The sequence below is a fragment of the Peromyscus eremicus genome, unplaced genomic scaffold, assembly GCF_949786415.1.
Source record: "Peromyscus eremicus unplaced genomic scaffold, PerEre_H2_v1 PerEre#2#unplaced_143, whole genome shotgun sequence".
Taxonomy (NCBI): Eukaryota; Metazoa; Chordata; class Mammalia; order Rodentia; family Cricetidae; genus Peromyscus; species Peromyscus eremicus.
The window spans coordinates 105577-124414 of record NW_026734381.1 but is presented as its reverse complement, the minus strand read 5'-3'; the positions used below and the strand labels follow the sequence as shown (position 1 = coordinate 124414).

Below are 18838 nucleotides of genomic sequence, written 5' to 3'. Positions count from 1 at the left end.
GAGAAGGTTCCATGGGGTGCTGAGAAGAAGGTGTATTCTTTTTTGTTAGGGCAGAGTATTCTGTAGATATCTATTAAGTCCATTTGAGTCATAATTTGTTAGGTCCCTTCTTTCTCTGTTAAGTTCCAGTCTGGTATATCTATCCAGTGGTGAGAGTGGGGTGTTGAAATCTCTAACTACTAGTGTGTGGGGTTTGAAGTGCAATTTCAGCTTTAGTAATGTTTGGGGCATAAATTTTCAGAATTAAGACTTAATCTTGATGGATTTTCTCTGTGATAAATATGTAGTGTCTTTCCCGATCCCTTTTGAATGATTTTAATTTGAATTATATTTTGTTAGATATTAGAATAGCTACACCACCTTGCTTCTTAAGTCCATTTGATTGGCAAGTCTCTTCCCAGCCTTTTACTCTGAGGTAGTATCTGGCTTTGAAGTCAAGGTGTGTTTCTTTTATGCAGCAGAAGGAAATACCCTGTTTCCGTATCCATTCTGTTAGCCTGTGACTTTTTTATAGGCAAATTGAGACCACTAATATTCATAGATATTAATGACCAGTGATTGTTAATTCCTGTTATTTTTTGGTACTGTTGTGTTTCTCTTCTTTGGTATTTGTTGATATGGGATTATATGAGGTGGTTTTGTTTTCCCCAAAATATTGTGTACCTTAATAAACTTATCTGGGGTCAGAGAACAGAAAAGCTACAAGATACTTATGCTAGAAAATGTTAGCATATGCCTTTAATCCTAGCATTCCAGGGACAGAAATCCCTCTGGATCTCTGTGAGTTCAAGGCCGCATTGGAAACAACCAGGCATGGTGACTCATGCCTTTAATCCCAGAAAGCAGTCTTTAATCCCAAGGAGTGGTGGTAGAAAGCAGAAAGGTTTATAAGGCGTGAGGACCAGAAACGAGAAGCATTTAGCTGGTTAGGCATTTGGCTGGTTAAGTATTTGGCTGGTTAAGCATTTGGCTGGTTAAGCGTTCAGGATTTCGAGCAACAGTTCAGCTGAAAGCCACTGGGATGAGGACACAGAAGCTTCCAGTCTGAGGAAACAAGACCAGCTGAGGATCCGGCAAGGTGAGATAGCTGTGGCTCGTTCTGTCTCTCTGATCTACCAGCATTAACCCCAATAACTGGCCTCGGGTTTGATTTTATTAGTAAGACTCTCTAAGATTCATGCTACAACCAGTGATTGTTAATTCCTGTTATTTTTTGGTACTGTTGTGTTTCTCTTCTTTGGCATTTGTTGATATGGGATTATCCTTTGCCTGTATTTTCATGGATGTATCTAACTTCCTTAGTTTTGAATTTTTTTTCTTGTGCTTTCTAAAGGGCCAGATTTGCAGATAGGTATTGTTTAAATATGTATTTATCATGGAATATTTTCTTTACTCTATGACGATTGAGAGTTTTGCTGAGTTCAATAGTCTGTGTTGGCATCCATGGTCTCTTAGTGTCTGCATAATGTCTGACCAGGACCTTCTGGCTTTTAGAGTCTCCATTAAGAAGTCAGGTGTTATTCTGAAGTGTGTGCCTTTATATGTTATTTGGCTTTTTTTCCTTTGCAGCTCTTAATATTTTTTCTTTTGTCTGTATGTTTAGTGGCTTGATTATTAAGTGGCAAGGGGACATTTTTTTTTTTTTTTTGGATCCAGTCTATTTGGCATTTTGTAAGCTTCTTGTATCTTTACAGGCATTTCCTTCTTTAGGTTGGGAATGTTTCTTCTATGATTTGTTGAATATTTTCAGTGCCTTTGAGTTGGTATCCTTTTTCTATCCCTATTATTCTTAGGTTTGGTCTTTTCATATTGTCCCAATTTTCTGGGAAATTTTGTGTTATATGTTTGTCGGCTTTAGTATTTTCCTTGACTGATGAATCTATTTCTTCTATCATATCTTCAGTGCCAGAGTTTCTCTCTTCCTTCTTTTGCATTATGTTGGTTATGCTTGCATCTGTGTTTCCTATTCATTTACTCAGTTTTTCTATTTCCTGCATTCCCTCAATTTGTCTTTTTTTGTTGCCTCTATTTCATTTTTCAAATTTTGAACTGTGTCCTAACCCTGTTTAATTGCTTTTTATTACCTCTTTTTAAGGGATTAATTGATTTCTTCCAATTTTCTGTCTTTTTCTCAATTTCTTTAGGGGAATTTGTCATTTCATCTTTAATGGCCTCTATCATCTTCTTAAAGTCATTTTCAAGATCAATTTCTTCTGCTTCTTCTGTGTTAGGATGTTCAGGTCTTGCTAATGTGGAACCACTATGTTCTGATGGTGCCATGTTGGTATTTATGTTGTTGACTGTATTTTTGCATTTGCATCTACACGTCTCTTCCTCAACTCGGTGTAAGCAGTATCTATGTCTGAGGGAGACTCTCTTGGTCCAACTGATACTTTTGATCTAACTGGAGCTCTTGGTTCAATTGGTGCTGTTGGACTCTGTGTCTCAGGGAGCAGCTCTTAATCCAGTTGGCACTAGTGGGCTCTGTCTTGGGGAGTAGCTATTCCCAGTTGGTACAGGGTGCACTTATAGTGGTTACTGGTGCCACAGGGTGTGGTTGGCTTGAAGAGGGGGGAGGGCAGATATGGCTCCCTTGTTCCTGGGGCTCTAGTGACTTGGGGAGAGGGGCACAGAATGTGCCCCTAGGGCCTAGAGGCTAGAGACCTGGTCTGCACTGTCCAGAGATGGGGCTCGACTTGTTCCCTATTGGTGCGGGGTGGGGGGGGGCTTATAGCTACTGTTGTCACTGGTGTTGCAGGGGATTATTGGATTGGCAAGTAGGGCTCTAGGGCTGTACTGTCTGAGCTGTAAGGGGAGAGGCATGGAACATATCCCCTGGTTCTATGGGTCAGAGAACTGGTCTGCACAGTCAGGAGATGGGGCCTTACCATTTCCTAAGTGGTGCAGGGTGGGCTTATGGCTCCAGCGGTCTCTAGTGCCACATGGAATGGTTATCTTGGGGAGGGGGTGGGGCTCTAGGAGCCTTTTATAAGCTTTGTCAGATTTTATGGGGAAATTTCAGCCACACATTGGAATACCATATGTAAAGGGACATTTCCTATCGCAACTTCTGAGTCCCAAATAACCGAATCTGAGGCTGAGTATGAATTGTAAATGTTCAGCTGATAGCTTAGGCATGTTATCAGTTCAATTTTACATTTAAATTAACCCATTTCTATTAATCTATTAATGCCTGGTGGCTTGTCATTTTACCTGTCCTCTAGCATGTCTTGCTTCCTGGGTGGTTGGCTGGCAGCTCTCCTGGCACCACCTTCTTTTTCCCATCCTTCTCAATTTGGCTTTCCCATTTACCTTGCTGCCCAGCTACCTGCCTGTCAGTTTTTTATTAAACAATGTGAATAATACAGATTCATAATGTAGAAAAAGATTGCACTACAGCAGAAACCCTGGTAGATCAAAGGGTTTGTGGCTGGCTTCATGTTTACATTTCTTTTTTGATGGTATGCAAAGTACATTCCTGTTGCAAAGATGCTAGAAAGTAGGGATGAAAACTCTTTGTAGTCACCAGCCAAGCATCTCCATGTTCAATGAGTTATGAAGGTGTTGTCTTCAGCAACAGTACCTTGCTATCAGTGTGAAGAGCAATCTATAGCCTGTGTTGTTAGGAGTTCCCATGAGATCTCTTTGCCCAACAACTCAATTAGGTGTAAACAAATCTCAGAAATAGAAAAGTCTATGGTGACAAGAGATGACCATTTAGGACACCATCTTCCCCATTATTATATTATTTAGATGGTATATATACATATATATGTGTGTGTGTGTGTGTGTGTGTGTGTGTGTGTGTGTGTACATATATACATACATATATGTTTGTGTGTATTCATTCATATACATATATACATATATATATATATATATATATATATATATATATATATATATAAAGAAGTTACTACTATTGGGTAGAATATGTTCCCTCAAATGTCCCTTAGTTTTTGATGTATCTCCTAATAGTCCCTCCTCCAAGTCTCTCTCCTTTCACCCTCCCCACATGATCTTACCATTCAAGCACATAGGTATCTATACATAATTTGCCCTCTATATCTAGATTTTTTTATAATTATTATGTGCTGTAGGGACTCACTTAATTTATTCAGCCTATTTGGTGTTCTGTATGCTTCTTTCACTTTGATAGGCATGTTCTTCTTTAGGTTAGAGAAATTTTCTTGTATGGTTTTTTTGAAAATATTTTCTGTGCCTTTAACCTGGGTTTTCATCTTCTTCCTCTCTTCTTATTATTAGATTTGTTCTGTTCATACTGTCCCAGATAGCCTGCATGTTTTGTGATGGGTATTTTTTATATTTAACATTTTCTTTGACAAATGTATCCATTTCTTCTATTTTATCTTTAGTGTCTGAGATTCTCTCATCCATATCTTATATTCTATTCATGAAGCACACATCTGAGCTTCCTGTTTGAGTTCCTTGGTTTTTCTTTTGCAGATTTCTTTCAATTTGGTTTTCTTTATTGATTTTATTTCTACCTTAAGGTATTGAATGGTTTATTTATTTTCTTCCACTGTTTGTGTTTTCATAGATTTCTTTATGAGATTTACTCTTTTCCCTCTTTAAGGACCTCTATCATCTCCATGCATGCTATTTTATGGTCATTTTCTTGTTCTGCAGCTATGTTGAATTACTCAGTGCCTGTTGTAGTATGGTTGCTGGGCTCTACCGAAAACACACTGTCTTGGATGTTATTAACTGTGCTTTTAGGTTGGCATCTAAGCATCTGGGATTGGGAAAACTATAATTCTAGGTGGTGATATCTGGTCTTGTCTTTGTTGGGTTGGTTCCTCCTTCCTAATTTTTTGTTGCTCTGCCTGGTACTTAGGAGAGTGTGGTGGCTGTGTGTTGCCTTGTAGGAAATTCTTCTGGGATCCTGATAGATGTGGACACTGGGAGTTCCAGGTTAAATGTTTCCAGATATAGAAAGCTGACACTTAGGAATGGGGATCACCTAGGAGGAGGTCATTAGAAGCTTCATAAGTGGGAAGAGAGCAGAGTTTTCCACAGGAGATGCTTAGTTAGTAACCTGAGAATGTGGCCACTGAGTGAGGTCAGGCCACAGCAGAAGTTCAATATAAAGCTTTTGAGAGATTAAGGGATGGACTTGGAAGAATGGAGGAAGAAATGAAGATCTGCAGTCAGCCTATTTACTTCCCTGGTTAGGGTGGCCTGTAGGTGCTTACAGGATTTGCTAGGACAAAACAATGTGAAGGGAGAAGGAATTTTGGAACTTAAGACTTGTGTTATCAATATGAGACAGGGACATTTGTAGGAGGGAGACTGTAGCACCTGTTCTACACAGAACTGTGAATGAGACTAGGAGACTGGACTTGAAGGAGCAAATAGAGATGTGAAGATTTGCATTTAGTGTAACTGCTTCCATGCCCAGCTTGTTCTGTGGGTTCCCAGGAAATGCATGATGGAGTTGAAGTGTGGAACAAATCAATGCATTGGTGTTGGAATGTTACGAGGTGTCTTGGAGATCCACTAGGGATGTGGGTGGCTAAATCGGTGTTCTGCTACAGAGCTGGTAGAAAGGCTGGACAATTGGTCTTAAAGGAATGAGGGGGAGGTGAAGATCTGTAGTTAGCTTACCTCTTCCCTGGCCAGAGTGGTCTTTGGTTCCCCAAAGAGGGCCTGTTGGAGTTGGATATTGGGATAGTACAATGAATTGGAGGAATGAGGTTAGAAGGTCTGTGGAATCCATTCTAGGTGAGTGGGGGGAGTTGCCACAGATTTTCTGTGGCATAACTGGGCATGAGACTGGGGAATTGGATCTGGAAGAACACAGTGAAAGGTAAAAATCTGCAGTCAGCCTACCTGCTTCCCTGGCAGTAGTCAAAAAATAATTCTTAATGAAAAATATTAAGGAGCAAGAAAAACAGGAAAATTGGAATATTCAAAAGGAATTTGATCTCTTAATATTGTCATCCAGGAACAGAAAGTTTCCACATAAGTAGCAATACTAAAGACTATTTTGTCTTTTGGAAAATCTTTTACTTTCTCATCATAAAATTCAATATTCCTCAGGAAACTTCCTTGCTCAGGTATCTCTGTTGCATTGTAGTGCAGTTTCCCATAAGTTTTCTGTCAAACCATTCAACATATTTGTTTTCTGTTCTTGACATAGCTGCTTACCTTCCCATGTATTATTAACTGATTCTAATATTAAATATATAATAAAAGTTTTGAGACAATGATACATTAAGATACCCAGGAAAAGAACTGGAATTCAAAGCACAATCGAAGATTGTGCCTTCTTGTGACTATTTTCTAATATTAACCCACTTGTGACAGTGCACAGTTGTAATTCCAGGATATGCATATCTGCTGTGGGATGTTCCATATGGCAAATGTGTTGCTAATTAGTCAATAAATAAAACACTGATTGGCCATTGGCTAGGCAGGAAGTGTAGGCAGGACAAGGAGGAGAATAAAGCTGGAAAGTGGAAGGCTGAGTCAGAGAGACACTGCCAGCCGCCATGATGACAAACAGCATGTGAAGATGCCGGTAAGCCATGAGCCATGTGGCAAGGTATAGATTAATGGAAATGGATTAATTTAAGCTGTAAGAACAGTTAACAAGAAGCCTGCCACGGCCATACAGTTTGTAACCAATATAAGTCTCTGTTTACTTGGTTGGGTCTGAGGCTGTGGGACTGGCAGGTGATAGAGATTTGTCCTGACTGTGGGCCAGTCAGGAAAACTCAAGCTACACATATCTGAAGTAAGATATCTGTGAATGTAATGCCCATCTGAATTAGAACATGAGGTAAAACTCAAAACTATTGTCTCCCAGAAGTATGTGGTGATATTTTATTTGTGCTGAAATATGATGATATTTTATTTTTATGCTAATAAATAAAGTTTGCCTGGAGATCAGAGGTCATAGCCAGCCACAAACAGAAGTCAGGCAGTGGTAGCACACGCCCTTAATCCAATCACATGGCAGGCAGAGTCTCTGTGTGTTCAAGGACTCAGCAAAAGTCAGTGACACACACCTTTAATTCCAGTGCCAACCATAGAGACCTGGAGGTCTGTGTAGACAGGCAGTGATGAGAAAGTGAGGTGGCTGGGCTAAGAGCCAATGAGAAGGCAGAAGAGCAAGGCAATAAAAGTGCAGATTAGACAGGAAGAAGCTGGTTCTCTTGGGAAGCTACGGCATCATGATGAGCTAAAGTTAGTTGGTGGCTATCACTAGCTTTATGATAGCTTTCTAAAGCTTTCATCCCTGTATTTGGCTCTGTGTTTCTTATTTAATTAGACTGCTTAGAATGTCATCTAGAGAAGTACCCCCAAGTAATAATTATTATCAGTCTTATGAAAGTGTAAAACTATATTATTCTCATTTACCCATAGGATACAATATTACATGGTGTAAACATTAACCTCTCTCAAATTCTTTGTGCACATTGACTTTTTTCTCAAGGATAATTGTCTAGAATTATTTCTATAAGTATCTTTGAACACCACAGGGCAGATTGAGTATGGTGGGGCACACCTTCAATGCCAGCACTTAGGTGCCAAAGGCATGTTTGTAGATCTCTGATCTCTTTAAGTTTGAAGTCAGTCTGTTCTCCAGATCAACATCCATCCCATGAGACAGGGCCCTATATTGAGACACTTCTCAAGAATAAAGACCCCAGTGCATTTAGTAGGTGGGTTGTCACACACCTGTGAATACATCACTACAGAGATAAAAGCAGGAGGATCCGATGTTCAAGGACTTCATCCACTTTGAAGTAAGTTTGAGAACAGCATTAGTTATGAGACACTGTCTCTAATATCCTCCCCTCCCTAGAAGAAATTTCAGTCTCTGTCTTTTAGGGCTGCAAGATCAGCCACGTTGCAAGCCCACACAATATACAAATGCTGTGGGTTTCCTACTCTGTCTACATTGCCTGTATCTTTCCTAAAACCTTTTTAGTGTTTTCTCATTTAACATTGCCATTTCTTCCTTCATGTCCCTTTTCACCCTCCATCCATAGTTCCCATCTCTGCATCTGTTCTCTCAGAGCTTTCTGTTGATTACCTTCATTTTTGTTTCTTCTTCTTTTAGGACACAAAGAGCACTATAAAGAAGATTTGTGACTTCCTAGGAAAAAGATTAGAGCCAGATGAGCTGGATATGGTACTCAAGTACAGCTCCTTCCAAGCCATGAAGGAAAATAAAATGTCCAATTTCAGTCTCCTGACAAAAAATGTGGCTGCTAATGATTTGGTTCTCTTGAGAAAAGGTGAAGAAAATTTTGAGCTTTAAATGATGTCAGAACATGTGAAGGGCTTGGTGTTTTAAAAAGACTCTAAGAAAAAGTTGGGAATGTTTCAGAAGTCATTGCTCATCATATCATAGTTTCTCACAGACCTTAAGATGAGTCATTCCATGGTGATGATGTAGGCTTCAGTAGCTCTGAAAAAATTGATTTATTCTGGCTGAGCATCTTGGGTTTGCAAATGGTTGTGTCCAATACCCTAAATGGAAAACAAAAGGGTAGACATGTTGCAATGAGGTCTGGTAAGGATTCTTATATCATAAAAATCTAAAGAAAACATGTAGTGCATAGGGCCAAACATATACCTGGGATGATAACCACAGAAAAACTTCCATTCATGGCTGGAAAAGATGTCGAACATGTCAAGATTGCTGTCCCACACTAGGCTGAGAATAGACCCCATAAAGACTGAGCAAATTATTTACTAATATTACAATCTGATGATGTTTATTAACTTAAAATGAGATTTCTTCAGGGTCAGGGCTACTCAGTTTGTTCTGAATGCCTCTCCAGGAATGGGAATATACATCTTCTCTATGTCTGTGCTACCTCTCTATGCTTGGTGCAGATTGAGGGTATGGTTTAATAGCTGTAAAGTTAAGGAACAACTTTGCCAGAAAGAATCACACCTCGAGTGTCACCTTTAACTAGTTAGCAAATAATTAGTGAGGTGGGACTTGGCATTGAAGAAGGAATGAATCAGATGTCAGGTCTTTGGGGACAAGTAAAGAACATGGGTATACATGCACCAAGTGGAGAGTTATGTTTTATGGGTTTAATTTTCTTCTTCTAATAATTTACAGGCTTCAGCCTTAACCTCCAATCCTCCTCTACCTAGATTATAAGGATCATGTCATAGAACATAAAGACATCAGAAGTATACATATAGAGAAGTAAGTTAAAGTGGTTACCAGATTGCATTTAATCCAATACTCCTAGTGTCCTCACAAGAGGAAGTTTGGGCTCAGATTTGAGCACACATACATGTCACCTCAAAAATATGGTCATCTATATACTATGGACTGAGACCTTTGGAGAATCCACTACTTTTGACAGATAACCTCAGACTGCTGTGCTCCAGACTCTATGGAGACAGAGTTGTCTGCACTAGAACTGAAGGTACCACATAAGAAGAGAAGTTACCCATTCTTGGATTTCTTGCAATGAATCCGAATTTGGCCAAAGCAAAACAGTATGTATACATAAAAGGCTTTAATGAAAGCCAAAAGGAATGAAGTGGCTTGTTTAATAGGGAAAGGCTATGGGAACTAACATGTAAAAGTTACATGTAAAAGTTACAGGCCGGGTGGTGGTGGTGGTGGCGGCGGCGGCGGCGGCGGCGGCGGCGGCGGTGTATGCCTTTAATTCCAGCACTTGGGAGGCAGAGCCAGGCACATCTCTGTGAGTTTGAGGCCAGCCTGGTCTCCAAAGTGAGTTCCAGGAAAGGCACAAAGCTACACAGAGACACGCTGTCTCAAAAAATAAAAAACAACAACAAAAAAGTTTTGTCAGAAACACACTTGAGCTGATGCAATAGAATTAAGGACACAATTCTGTGAAGATATCTGTCATTTCCTTTTTTCCATGTAGACTCTTCTAGGATGAGACCACAATGGAATTGTAGTTAAGTCTCTTCCAAAAAATTGTATTTTTTGTGTATTATATATGTTATTTCTGTCAAAAAAAATGATGTGACTCTGTAAGTCCTTTGTAATTTATTGTAGTGACTATATATGACATCCATTTCTTCTACATTAGAAGATAATTTTTACTGTGGGGATTTTTCTTGTACTCACACTCATTATAAGCCATGAGTCGGGCTGGAGGGATAGCTCATCCATTAAAGGCTAGGCTCACAACGAAAAATATAAGCCATGAGTCCCACTGGAAACCAGGTCATTGAAGGGGGAGACCAACTTTATTATTTACGTCACCCTGATTCATGACTTCATAATAGAGTTTGCTGAGATGGATATCTGGGAAATACTTTTAAAAGAATAAGATGCTTGAGCATAATGTTGGTCTTTTCAATTCCTACATCAGGTTGGTTCCTTTTTAAAAAAAAAAATTGAAGGTATGAGTGATCAAAGATTAATTCTAAAATTAATTGAATTACTTACCAGTAGATACTTAATTCCCTAAATCATAATGCATGAAAAGCTTTGCTAACTGCTATACTGACCTTAAGTGGGAGGAATTCTCTAGACCTATTTTCACTGTCCTTTAGTTGATCTTCTCAGGATCCAAGAAAAATCCCTTTTCTTGCCTCTGAAGAGCTACTCTTTACCTGGGAGACTCAGTTATTTGACTTGGTGGGATGAATTTGGTTTTAAGCTTCAAGTAATAATTATGTACAAACAACTTTGATCATTATGATTCCATATTTAGATACTGCAGACTAGAGAGATAGTCATTCGACATTGTCACAATGAAGACATGTGGAAGAAAACATCTTCTGACAAACTTAATAGGTTTTGGAACTCAATACTTCATATTGGATGTTTCCTAAATAGAATGCTTGAGCCATTAATCATTTTCACTCATGTCCTTAGAAGGCATTAATCTGAGACACAGAGGGAAGAAGACCTAGAATGAAGCCTACTATCTGCAGGCCAATAAAAAATCGGGAAAGACTGGACAACAAACGTTTGTGAGACTGGCAGCATCCATAACTATGAGGAAGTTCCTTTCCAACAAGACTTAAGCCACCAAAAATTAGGGTTATCCTGTCCCCCAACACACCAGAGTTTGAAGAGATTTTTAAGATGAACACATGAAGAGAAATATATGCTTATAATGTGCTCAGGATTTTGACATAATTTGGCTTACAACTTCATGTCTGTACCTGCAAAGACATGCTTCTCTCATCTGGGCTGATTCAATCAATGTGGGTAGACATTGAATTGACTGAGATTCTGGTAGCTCAGCATCCAGTCTGGCTTATGAAGAGCCAGGGGTGCTATGGGAAACAATAAAGAAATTTATTCCAATAATGAAGTAAATAATAAACGTGAGAGTAGCAATGGATACCGATAGATTCCCATCTTAACAGATGACACTCTTATACTCATATCAATTAATGGCATATTATTTGAATATGGTGTACCAATAATTACCATTTAATTTTGAACAGCATATATTTTCTTTAATAATACCACTGGGAATGTGAAGTTAACTTAAATGATACATAATAAATACAACGTAATTAGGAATAGCATGACTTCTGCTATCAGTCTTTTTGGCTTCAAGTCTATATCCATCACTATCAATCTGTGTATCATCTCAAGGACTAATTTTTCCTCTTCTGCAAAATGAAAACAAGGCCAGTACCTTCCTTCCTCATTCATAAAAGCTTTCAACAATTCCATACTGAGTATGTTCTATGTGTCTGTTATTATTTGATGAATGAAGCCTTTGCTGATGAAAAAAACATTTTACAGTTTAAATATATTAGATACATATTTGAAGCATCTTTACAAAAAGAAAATTCATCAAAATTTGAGAGTTATGAAATAAAGACAGCAAGGATGCGGCCTGCAGAATACTACATGAAGGGAAGATAGAAAGAGGTGTTCACAGTTGCATACATTAGGAAACCAAAGAACAAGAAGTGAGTACATGGAAGTCATCAGCATTCTACAAAAAAGGAACACACAATTCAATAATAGAGATGGACAATTTGTCATCTTTAATGTCAAAACTAAAGACATACTAGAAAGGAGTGGTGACAACCAAAGTCTGGTGAAAAGATCATGTATGTCTTCATGCATCACCAGACACCATGGTGATTGAAAACAGAAATCTTGGAATGTTCTCAGCTGGCAGTATCTGGGTCTCTTGCATCTGATGAAAGCATCAAGATAATTGGCATATAGCTCATAGCTTAAGGGATCCTATGCCTTAAAGCTCTGCAGGAACCTGCATTCATGTATATCTACACACATACAATTAAACTTAATTTTAAAGATCTTTTAAAAATTGCTTGCATGTTTTATAGAACTTTTAAAAGTGTACACTAAAATTAAGAAAGAACAACTGAAATCTGTTTGGATAATTGAAATAAGAAACTCTGTTGAGTAGTTGGACAGTGTGATGGATGCAGGTGTAGTGGGAAGCAAGAATAATCTCAACATCTAAAAGGTAGAGCTAGTGTGGAAGCTATTAGAGTATATAGCTGATATGATGAGAAAGAATAAGGGGTTACATTATCACCACAGACTTAGAAGATTGATGTGTATTATTTCAAGAGAATAAGATATATTCTCCACGAAGTCACTGGTACTTCTACTTTACTAACTTTGTGGTTCTTGTCAAGCAGATGGTAAAAGCATGTGAAGGAAAGACTGAGAGCAGTGCTGAGATCATCATTAACCCAACTATGTATCTGCTTCACATTTTCTAGGCATGGCTGGAGACTGGAAGAATCACTTTACAGTAGCCCAAGCTGAAGCCTTTGATGAAGTATTCCAGGAGAAAATGGCCGGTTTCCCTTCAGGGTTGTTTCCATGGGAATAAATTGTTAAATTTATTTATATATAAAGAGTGGTATTTATTTTCCTGTTCTTGTATATGTTAATTACTGAGTGTTGTCACAGAATAAATTCTGTTATTGAATTTTAGAGTTTTTTTTTTTAGATATTAAGTGGTAGAAGTATTAGGAGTGGTAATAGTAGTGGAGGTAGCTGTTTTGTGTGTGTGTGTGTGTGTGTGTGTGTGTCCCCATATTTTTGTCTATAGTACCTTCAGAGGTCACAAGAGCTCATTGGTTCCCATGGAGTTATAGTTATATATTGCTATAAGCTACCTGCTTTGTGTCTTGGAACTGAACTCAGGTCCTCAATAAGGGCAGTGCAGTTTTCTTGACCTCAGCATCATCTCTCCAGCTGTGAATCTTGGAGTCTTGAGTCATCAAATATTTGCTTCTTTTATTAGTGGTTTGTTATACATTATCAGCAAACTCCAATATGCTTCATGGAATCCCAGCTTAAAACAATTTTTGAAACATTTTAAACATAAAAAAATTACATGAATTTTAAAATTTTTATTCTGTGACTTTTGTGCAAAAGAAATTAAAAAAATATATTTCTGGAGAATTTGAAACTTCATTCAAATAGCCTAAGGTATATTAAGACGTTTATAAACTTACATTTTTGCTTAGTATTTTATATCAGTATTTCACTTTTCCTTTTTTTGTAATTTTAGTAAGTGTATAAAATACTGGGTTACACTATGAAATTTATAACAAACATGCACACCATTGTAATTTAGTCAGTATTACTGTGGATGATTGATTGATAAATAAAATGCTGACTGGCCAGTAGCCAGGCAGGAAGTATAGGTGGGGAGAGAGAATTCTGGAAAGTGGAATGCTGAGGCAGGGAGACACTGCCAGCGGCCAAGAGGAGAAGCAGAATGTAAGATACCGGTAAGCCACAAGCCACGTGGCAAGGTATAGATTTATAGAAATGGGTTAATTTAAGATATAAGAACAGATAGTAAGAAGCCTGCCATGGATATGCAGTTTATAAGTAATATAAGTCTCTGTGTGTTTACTCGAGGGGACGTGAATGGGAGAAATATGTGTCAACTGCCCTTATTTTTCCCACATATGAGGCCATGTGGAAAACCCAGGTGGTAATTAGAAATCACAAGACCAAGCACTCATGTTCAGGGTGCACACTGGGGCTGGGATGTGGGTGTGTTTCTGCCTCCTAGTGGCTATTAGCATCACAACAGCTATGAATGCCTAAGCTTCCCTTCTGCTCTGGCAGATGAATAGGTTTACTCTTCCTTCTGCCCCTCCTGGACCACAAAGCCACAAGGAAAACCAGTCACCAGGGTCTGCAAAGAACCCAAGTTCTTTTTCTAGTTCCCTTGTCAGGTGGTTAACAACTGCCTATAACTCTCCATGCATACAATCCAACATCCTCATCACCTTGGAGGACCCTGCACTTCTGTGGACTTATCCAATATCACACACACATAACTAATAAACAAACAAATAAATCCATCTGAGGTTAAATGAAGTGTTTAATGATAAATCATTATTAAAAATGAATAATAATATGGACATATGTGTGTGTGGCCAGTGCCCTCAGAAATTAGAAGAGAGCATTATAGCCCTGGATTATGTGTAACTGGAGATACACATGGTTTTTAACCACCATATTGGTTCTAGGAATCCAACCTGTGTGTTCTGTAAGAGTAGTATTTGTTTAGGATTTATTTAATTCATGTGTATAAATGTTTTGCCTTCATGTCTATCTGAGTGCCATTTGTGTGCCTGGAAGCCAAAAATGACAGAAGAGAACATTCAATCCCAGAATTGAAAGATTGTGAGACACCGTGCACATGCTAAGAGCTGAACTCAGGTCCCCAGGAAGAGCAGCCAGTTTTCTCAACAACTGAACATTCACTCTAGCCTCTCCTTTTTTTTAAAAAAATCTGATGTTAGTGTACTTTTGGGGATTTCTAAGTCTGACCAACACAGCTGCCTAAATATGAGCTGAACACAGAGCAAACATGTACAAGGGAAAGCTCAGGAGACCTCAACCCTACACAAAGAACTGCAGGCAAATAAGGAATACTGATAACAAGAGGAATAGACTTCCCCAGGGTTACCAAATGGTTAAACAATGTCCTTGAAAATATACAAGTGATGACTGCCCCAGTTGCAGGCCACCAGGGAAGACTCCATTGGGTAGGCATCCCCAGTAATATCCCTCATTCGGCCTTGCAACCTACAACATCCACTTGCTCCCCCAAAACTACACATCCCTCAGTGATCTCTGTGGCTTCCTGAGACACAGAATCTATCAGTTCTGATTGAACAAAGAGGTGAGTGACTCTTCTCCCATGCAGAGACTTTCCCTGGGGCACAACTCAGGCTCCTATACATTGCTGCCCCATTTGCAGGCCAGCAGGGAAGACTCCTGCAGGCAGGCCTCACTATCAACACTGCCATCAGGCCCTACAATCTACAAGACCTACTCCCTCCCCCAAACCCATGCATCCCCCCAAATACCTCAGTGGCTCCCTGAGACACAGAATCTGCAATCTCCTACTAGAACAAGAGCTCCATATGTACTAAGAATGGCACCCTGAAACACAGACACAACAAGCACAGATTGTACTAAGTACAGCTCCCAAAGGCATAGACACCTCTTGCACATATTAGAGGAAGGGTAGACACCAGTGCAAAAATACAACAACATGAAGAGCAATATGGCACCAGAAGAACCTAGTGGTTCTACAACAGCAAGACCTGAACATCACAGTAAAGAAGAAGCAGAAGAAAGAAACCTTAAAAATAACTTTATGAAGATGATATAGGCCTTTAAAAGAAAATAAGAAATTCCCTTAATGAAACTGAGGAAAAGACAAAGAAAAAATGGAAGAAATCAATAAATCCCTTAAAGTAAGCCAAGAAAAAGCAATTAAACAGGTAAAGGTAACAGTTCAAGACCTGAAAATTGAAATAGTAGCAATGAAGAATACACAAACAGAGGGACTGTTGGCAATGGAATATCTGAGTAAATGAACAGGAACTACAGATGCAAGTGTAGCCAACAGAATACAACAGATAGGAGAGAGAATCTCTGGCATGGAGGATACAATAGAGGAAATAGATTCACCAAAGAAAACACTAAAGCCAAAAAAGTCATAACACAAAACCATATAGACTCAACTGATCTATAAAAAGACACAGGATAACAGGATGGATATGAAAAGAGGATCCATCTTTCCGCTGCATACAGGAAGCACACCAAACGTTCAAAAACAGGTACTACTTCAGAGTAAAAGGATGGGAAAAGACTTTCGAATCAAATGAATTTACAAAGCGAGCTAGTTTAGCTTTCCAGATATCTAATAAAATAGACTTCAAACAAAAATCATTCAAACAAGATCAGGAAGGACATTTCATATTTATCACAGAAAAAAAAAAACCCAGCAAGATGAAATCTCAGGTCTGAACATTTATGCTCCAAATAAAAGGACACCCACATTTGTAAAAGAAACATTACTAAAGCATAAATCACACATCAAACAGAAACTTAACAGATAAAAAAGGGAACTAATAGATACTATGACTCAAATTGACCTAATAGTTATCTACATCTCATGGAAACTGAATAATGGCCAACTGAATCACAAACAGGTCAAGGACGAAATAAAGAAATAAATTGAAGATTTTATAGAATTCAATGAAAATGAGAGTGCAACATACCAAACTTATGAGACACTTTGAAAGCAGTGTTAAGGGGAAGATTCATATCACTAAATGTCAACATAAAGAAGATGGAGAAATCTCACACTAGTGACTGAATAGCACACCTTAAAGCTACAAAACAAAAAGAAGCAAAATTCACCCAGGAGGAATAGGTGGCAGGAAATGATCAGATTGAGGGCTGAAATCAACGAAATAGAAACAAAGAGAACAATACAAAGCATCAATGAAACAAAGAGTTGTGTTTTTTTTTAAAAAAATCAACAAGACAGAAAAGCCCTTATCCAAACTAACCAAAAGGCAAATAGAGCACCAAAAATTAGCAAAATCGAAAATGAAAAGGGAAAAATAACAACAATGAGGAAATTCAGAGAATCATCAGATCATACCTCAAAAACCTATACTACACAAAATTGGAAAATATAAAAGAAATGGACAATTTTCTAGACAGGTACCACATACCAAAGTTAAATCAAGACTAGATAAACAATTTAAATACACCAATAATCTCTAAGGAAATAGAAACAGTCATTAAAAGTCTCCCAATCAAAAAAAAAGCTCATGTCCAGATGGTTTCAGAGCAGAATTCTACCAGATTTTCAAAGAAGACTTAATAGCCACATTTTTCAAAATGTTCCACACAAGAACAGAAGAACATTAACAAACTCTTTTTAAGAGGCTACAGTTGCCCTGATACCCAAACCACACAAAGATGCAACAAGGAAAGAGAATTACAGACCAATCTCCCTCATGAACATTGACACAAAATTACTCAATAAAATATTGACAAACCAAGATCAAGAACAAGAAAAAAAATCAAACATCACAAAGTGAACTTCATTCCAAGGATACAAGGATGATTCAACAAAAAAAAAATCTGTTAATATAATACACCAGATATTTATAACCTGAAGGAAAAACCCACATGATCATCATATTAGATGCTGAAAAAATACTTTTACAAAATCCAGCACCCATTCATGATAAACATCCTGAAGAGTTCAGGAATGCAAGGAATACACCTAAACATAATAAAGGAAATGTAAAGCAAGCCTACAGCCAAGATCAAATTAGATGGAGAGAAACTCAAAGTGATTCTACTAAAATCAGGAACAAGACAAGGTTATCTACTTTCCCCATATTTATTCAAAATAGTACTTGAAGTTCTAGCTAGACCTATAAGACAATAAATAGATATCAAGGGAATACAAATTGGAAAAGAAGAAGTGAAATTTCACTATTAGCAGATGCTAAGACAGCATACATAAGTGACACCAAAAACTCTACCAGAGGACTCCTACAGCTGATAAATATGTTCAGTAATGTGGAAAGATACAAGATTAACTCAAAAAAATCAGTAGCCTTCCTATACACAAATGATAAATGGCCTGAGAAAGAAATCAGAGAAACATCCCCCTTTGCAGTAGACACAAATAATATAAAATACCTTGGGGTAACTCTAACTAAGCAAGTGAAAGACCTGTATGACAAGAACTTTAATTCTCTGAAAAAAGAAATCAAAGAAAATATCAGAAAAATGGACTTATCTTCCATGCTCATGGACAGGTAGGATTAACATAGTGAATGGCAATGTTACCAAAAAGCAATCTACAGATTCAATGCAATCCCCATGAAAATCCTAACACAATTCTTCACAGATCTGGAAAGAACAACACTCATCTTCATAAAAAAAAAAAAAAAAAAAAAAAAAAAACCAGAATAGCTACAAGAATCCTGTATAATAAAGCAACCACTGGAGACATCATGGTCACTGACCTCAAGCTCTAATATAGAGCTATAATAATACAAACAATTGGGTATCGGCATAAATACCAACATGTGGATCAATGGGTCGAATTGAAGACCCTGACGTTAATCCACACACTTATGAACACCTGATTTTTGATAAAAAATCCAAAACTGTACAACGGAAAAGAGAAAGCATCTTCAACAATTGATACTAGCATAACTGGATGTCAGCATGTAGATCCATATCTTTCTCCATGCACAAAACTCAGGTCCAAGTGGATCAAAGACCTCTACATAAATCCAATGACACTGACCTTGGTAGAAGAGAAAGTAAGAAGTAGTCTTGAACTCATTGGCATAGGAGACCACTTCCTAAATAGAACACCAGTAGCACAGATACTGAGAGCAACTATTAATAATAAATGAGACCTCCTAAAACTGAGAAACTTTTGTAGGGTAAAGGACATAGTCAATAAGACAAAATGACATCCTACAGAATGGAAAAAGATCTTCATCATCCCCAAATCTGAGAGTGGCCTGATCTCCAAAATATATA

General features: G+C 38.1%; 1 protein-coding gene across 1 annotated transcript in view; it reads left to right on the top strand.

Moving 5' to 3' along the window:
- The window catches only part of LOC131901619 (sulfotransferase 2A1-like), a 44340-nt gene extending 31519 nt beyond the window's left edge, over nt 1-12821 (top strand). Inside the window, exons 5-6 of the mRNA XM_059252723.1 lie at nt 8093-8270; nt 12709-12821. Coding sequence (XP_059108706.1) covers nt 8093-8270; nt 12709-12821 — 291 coding nt within the window. The remainder of the gene's footprint in view (nt 1-8092; nt 8271-12708) is intronic.
- Nucleotides 12822-18838: the final 6017 nt, after the last annotated feature.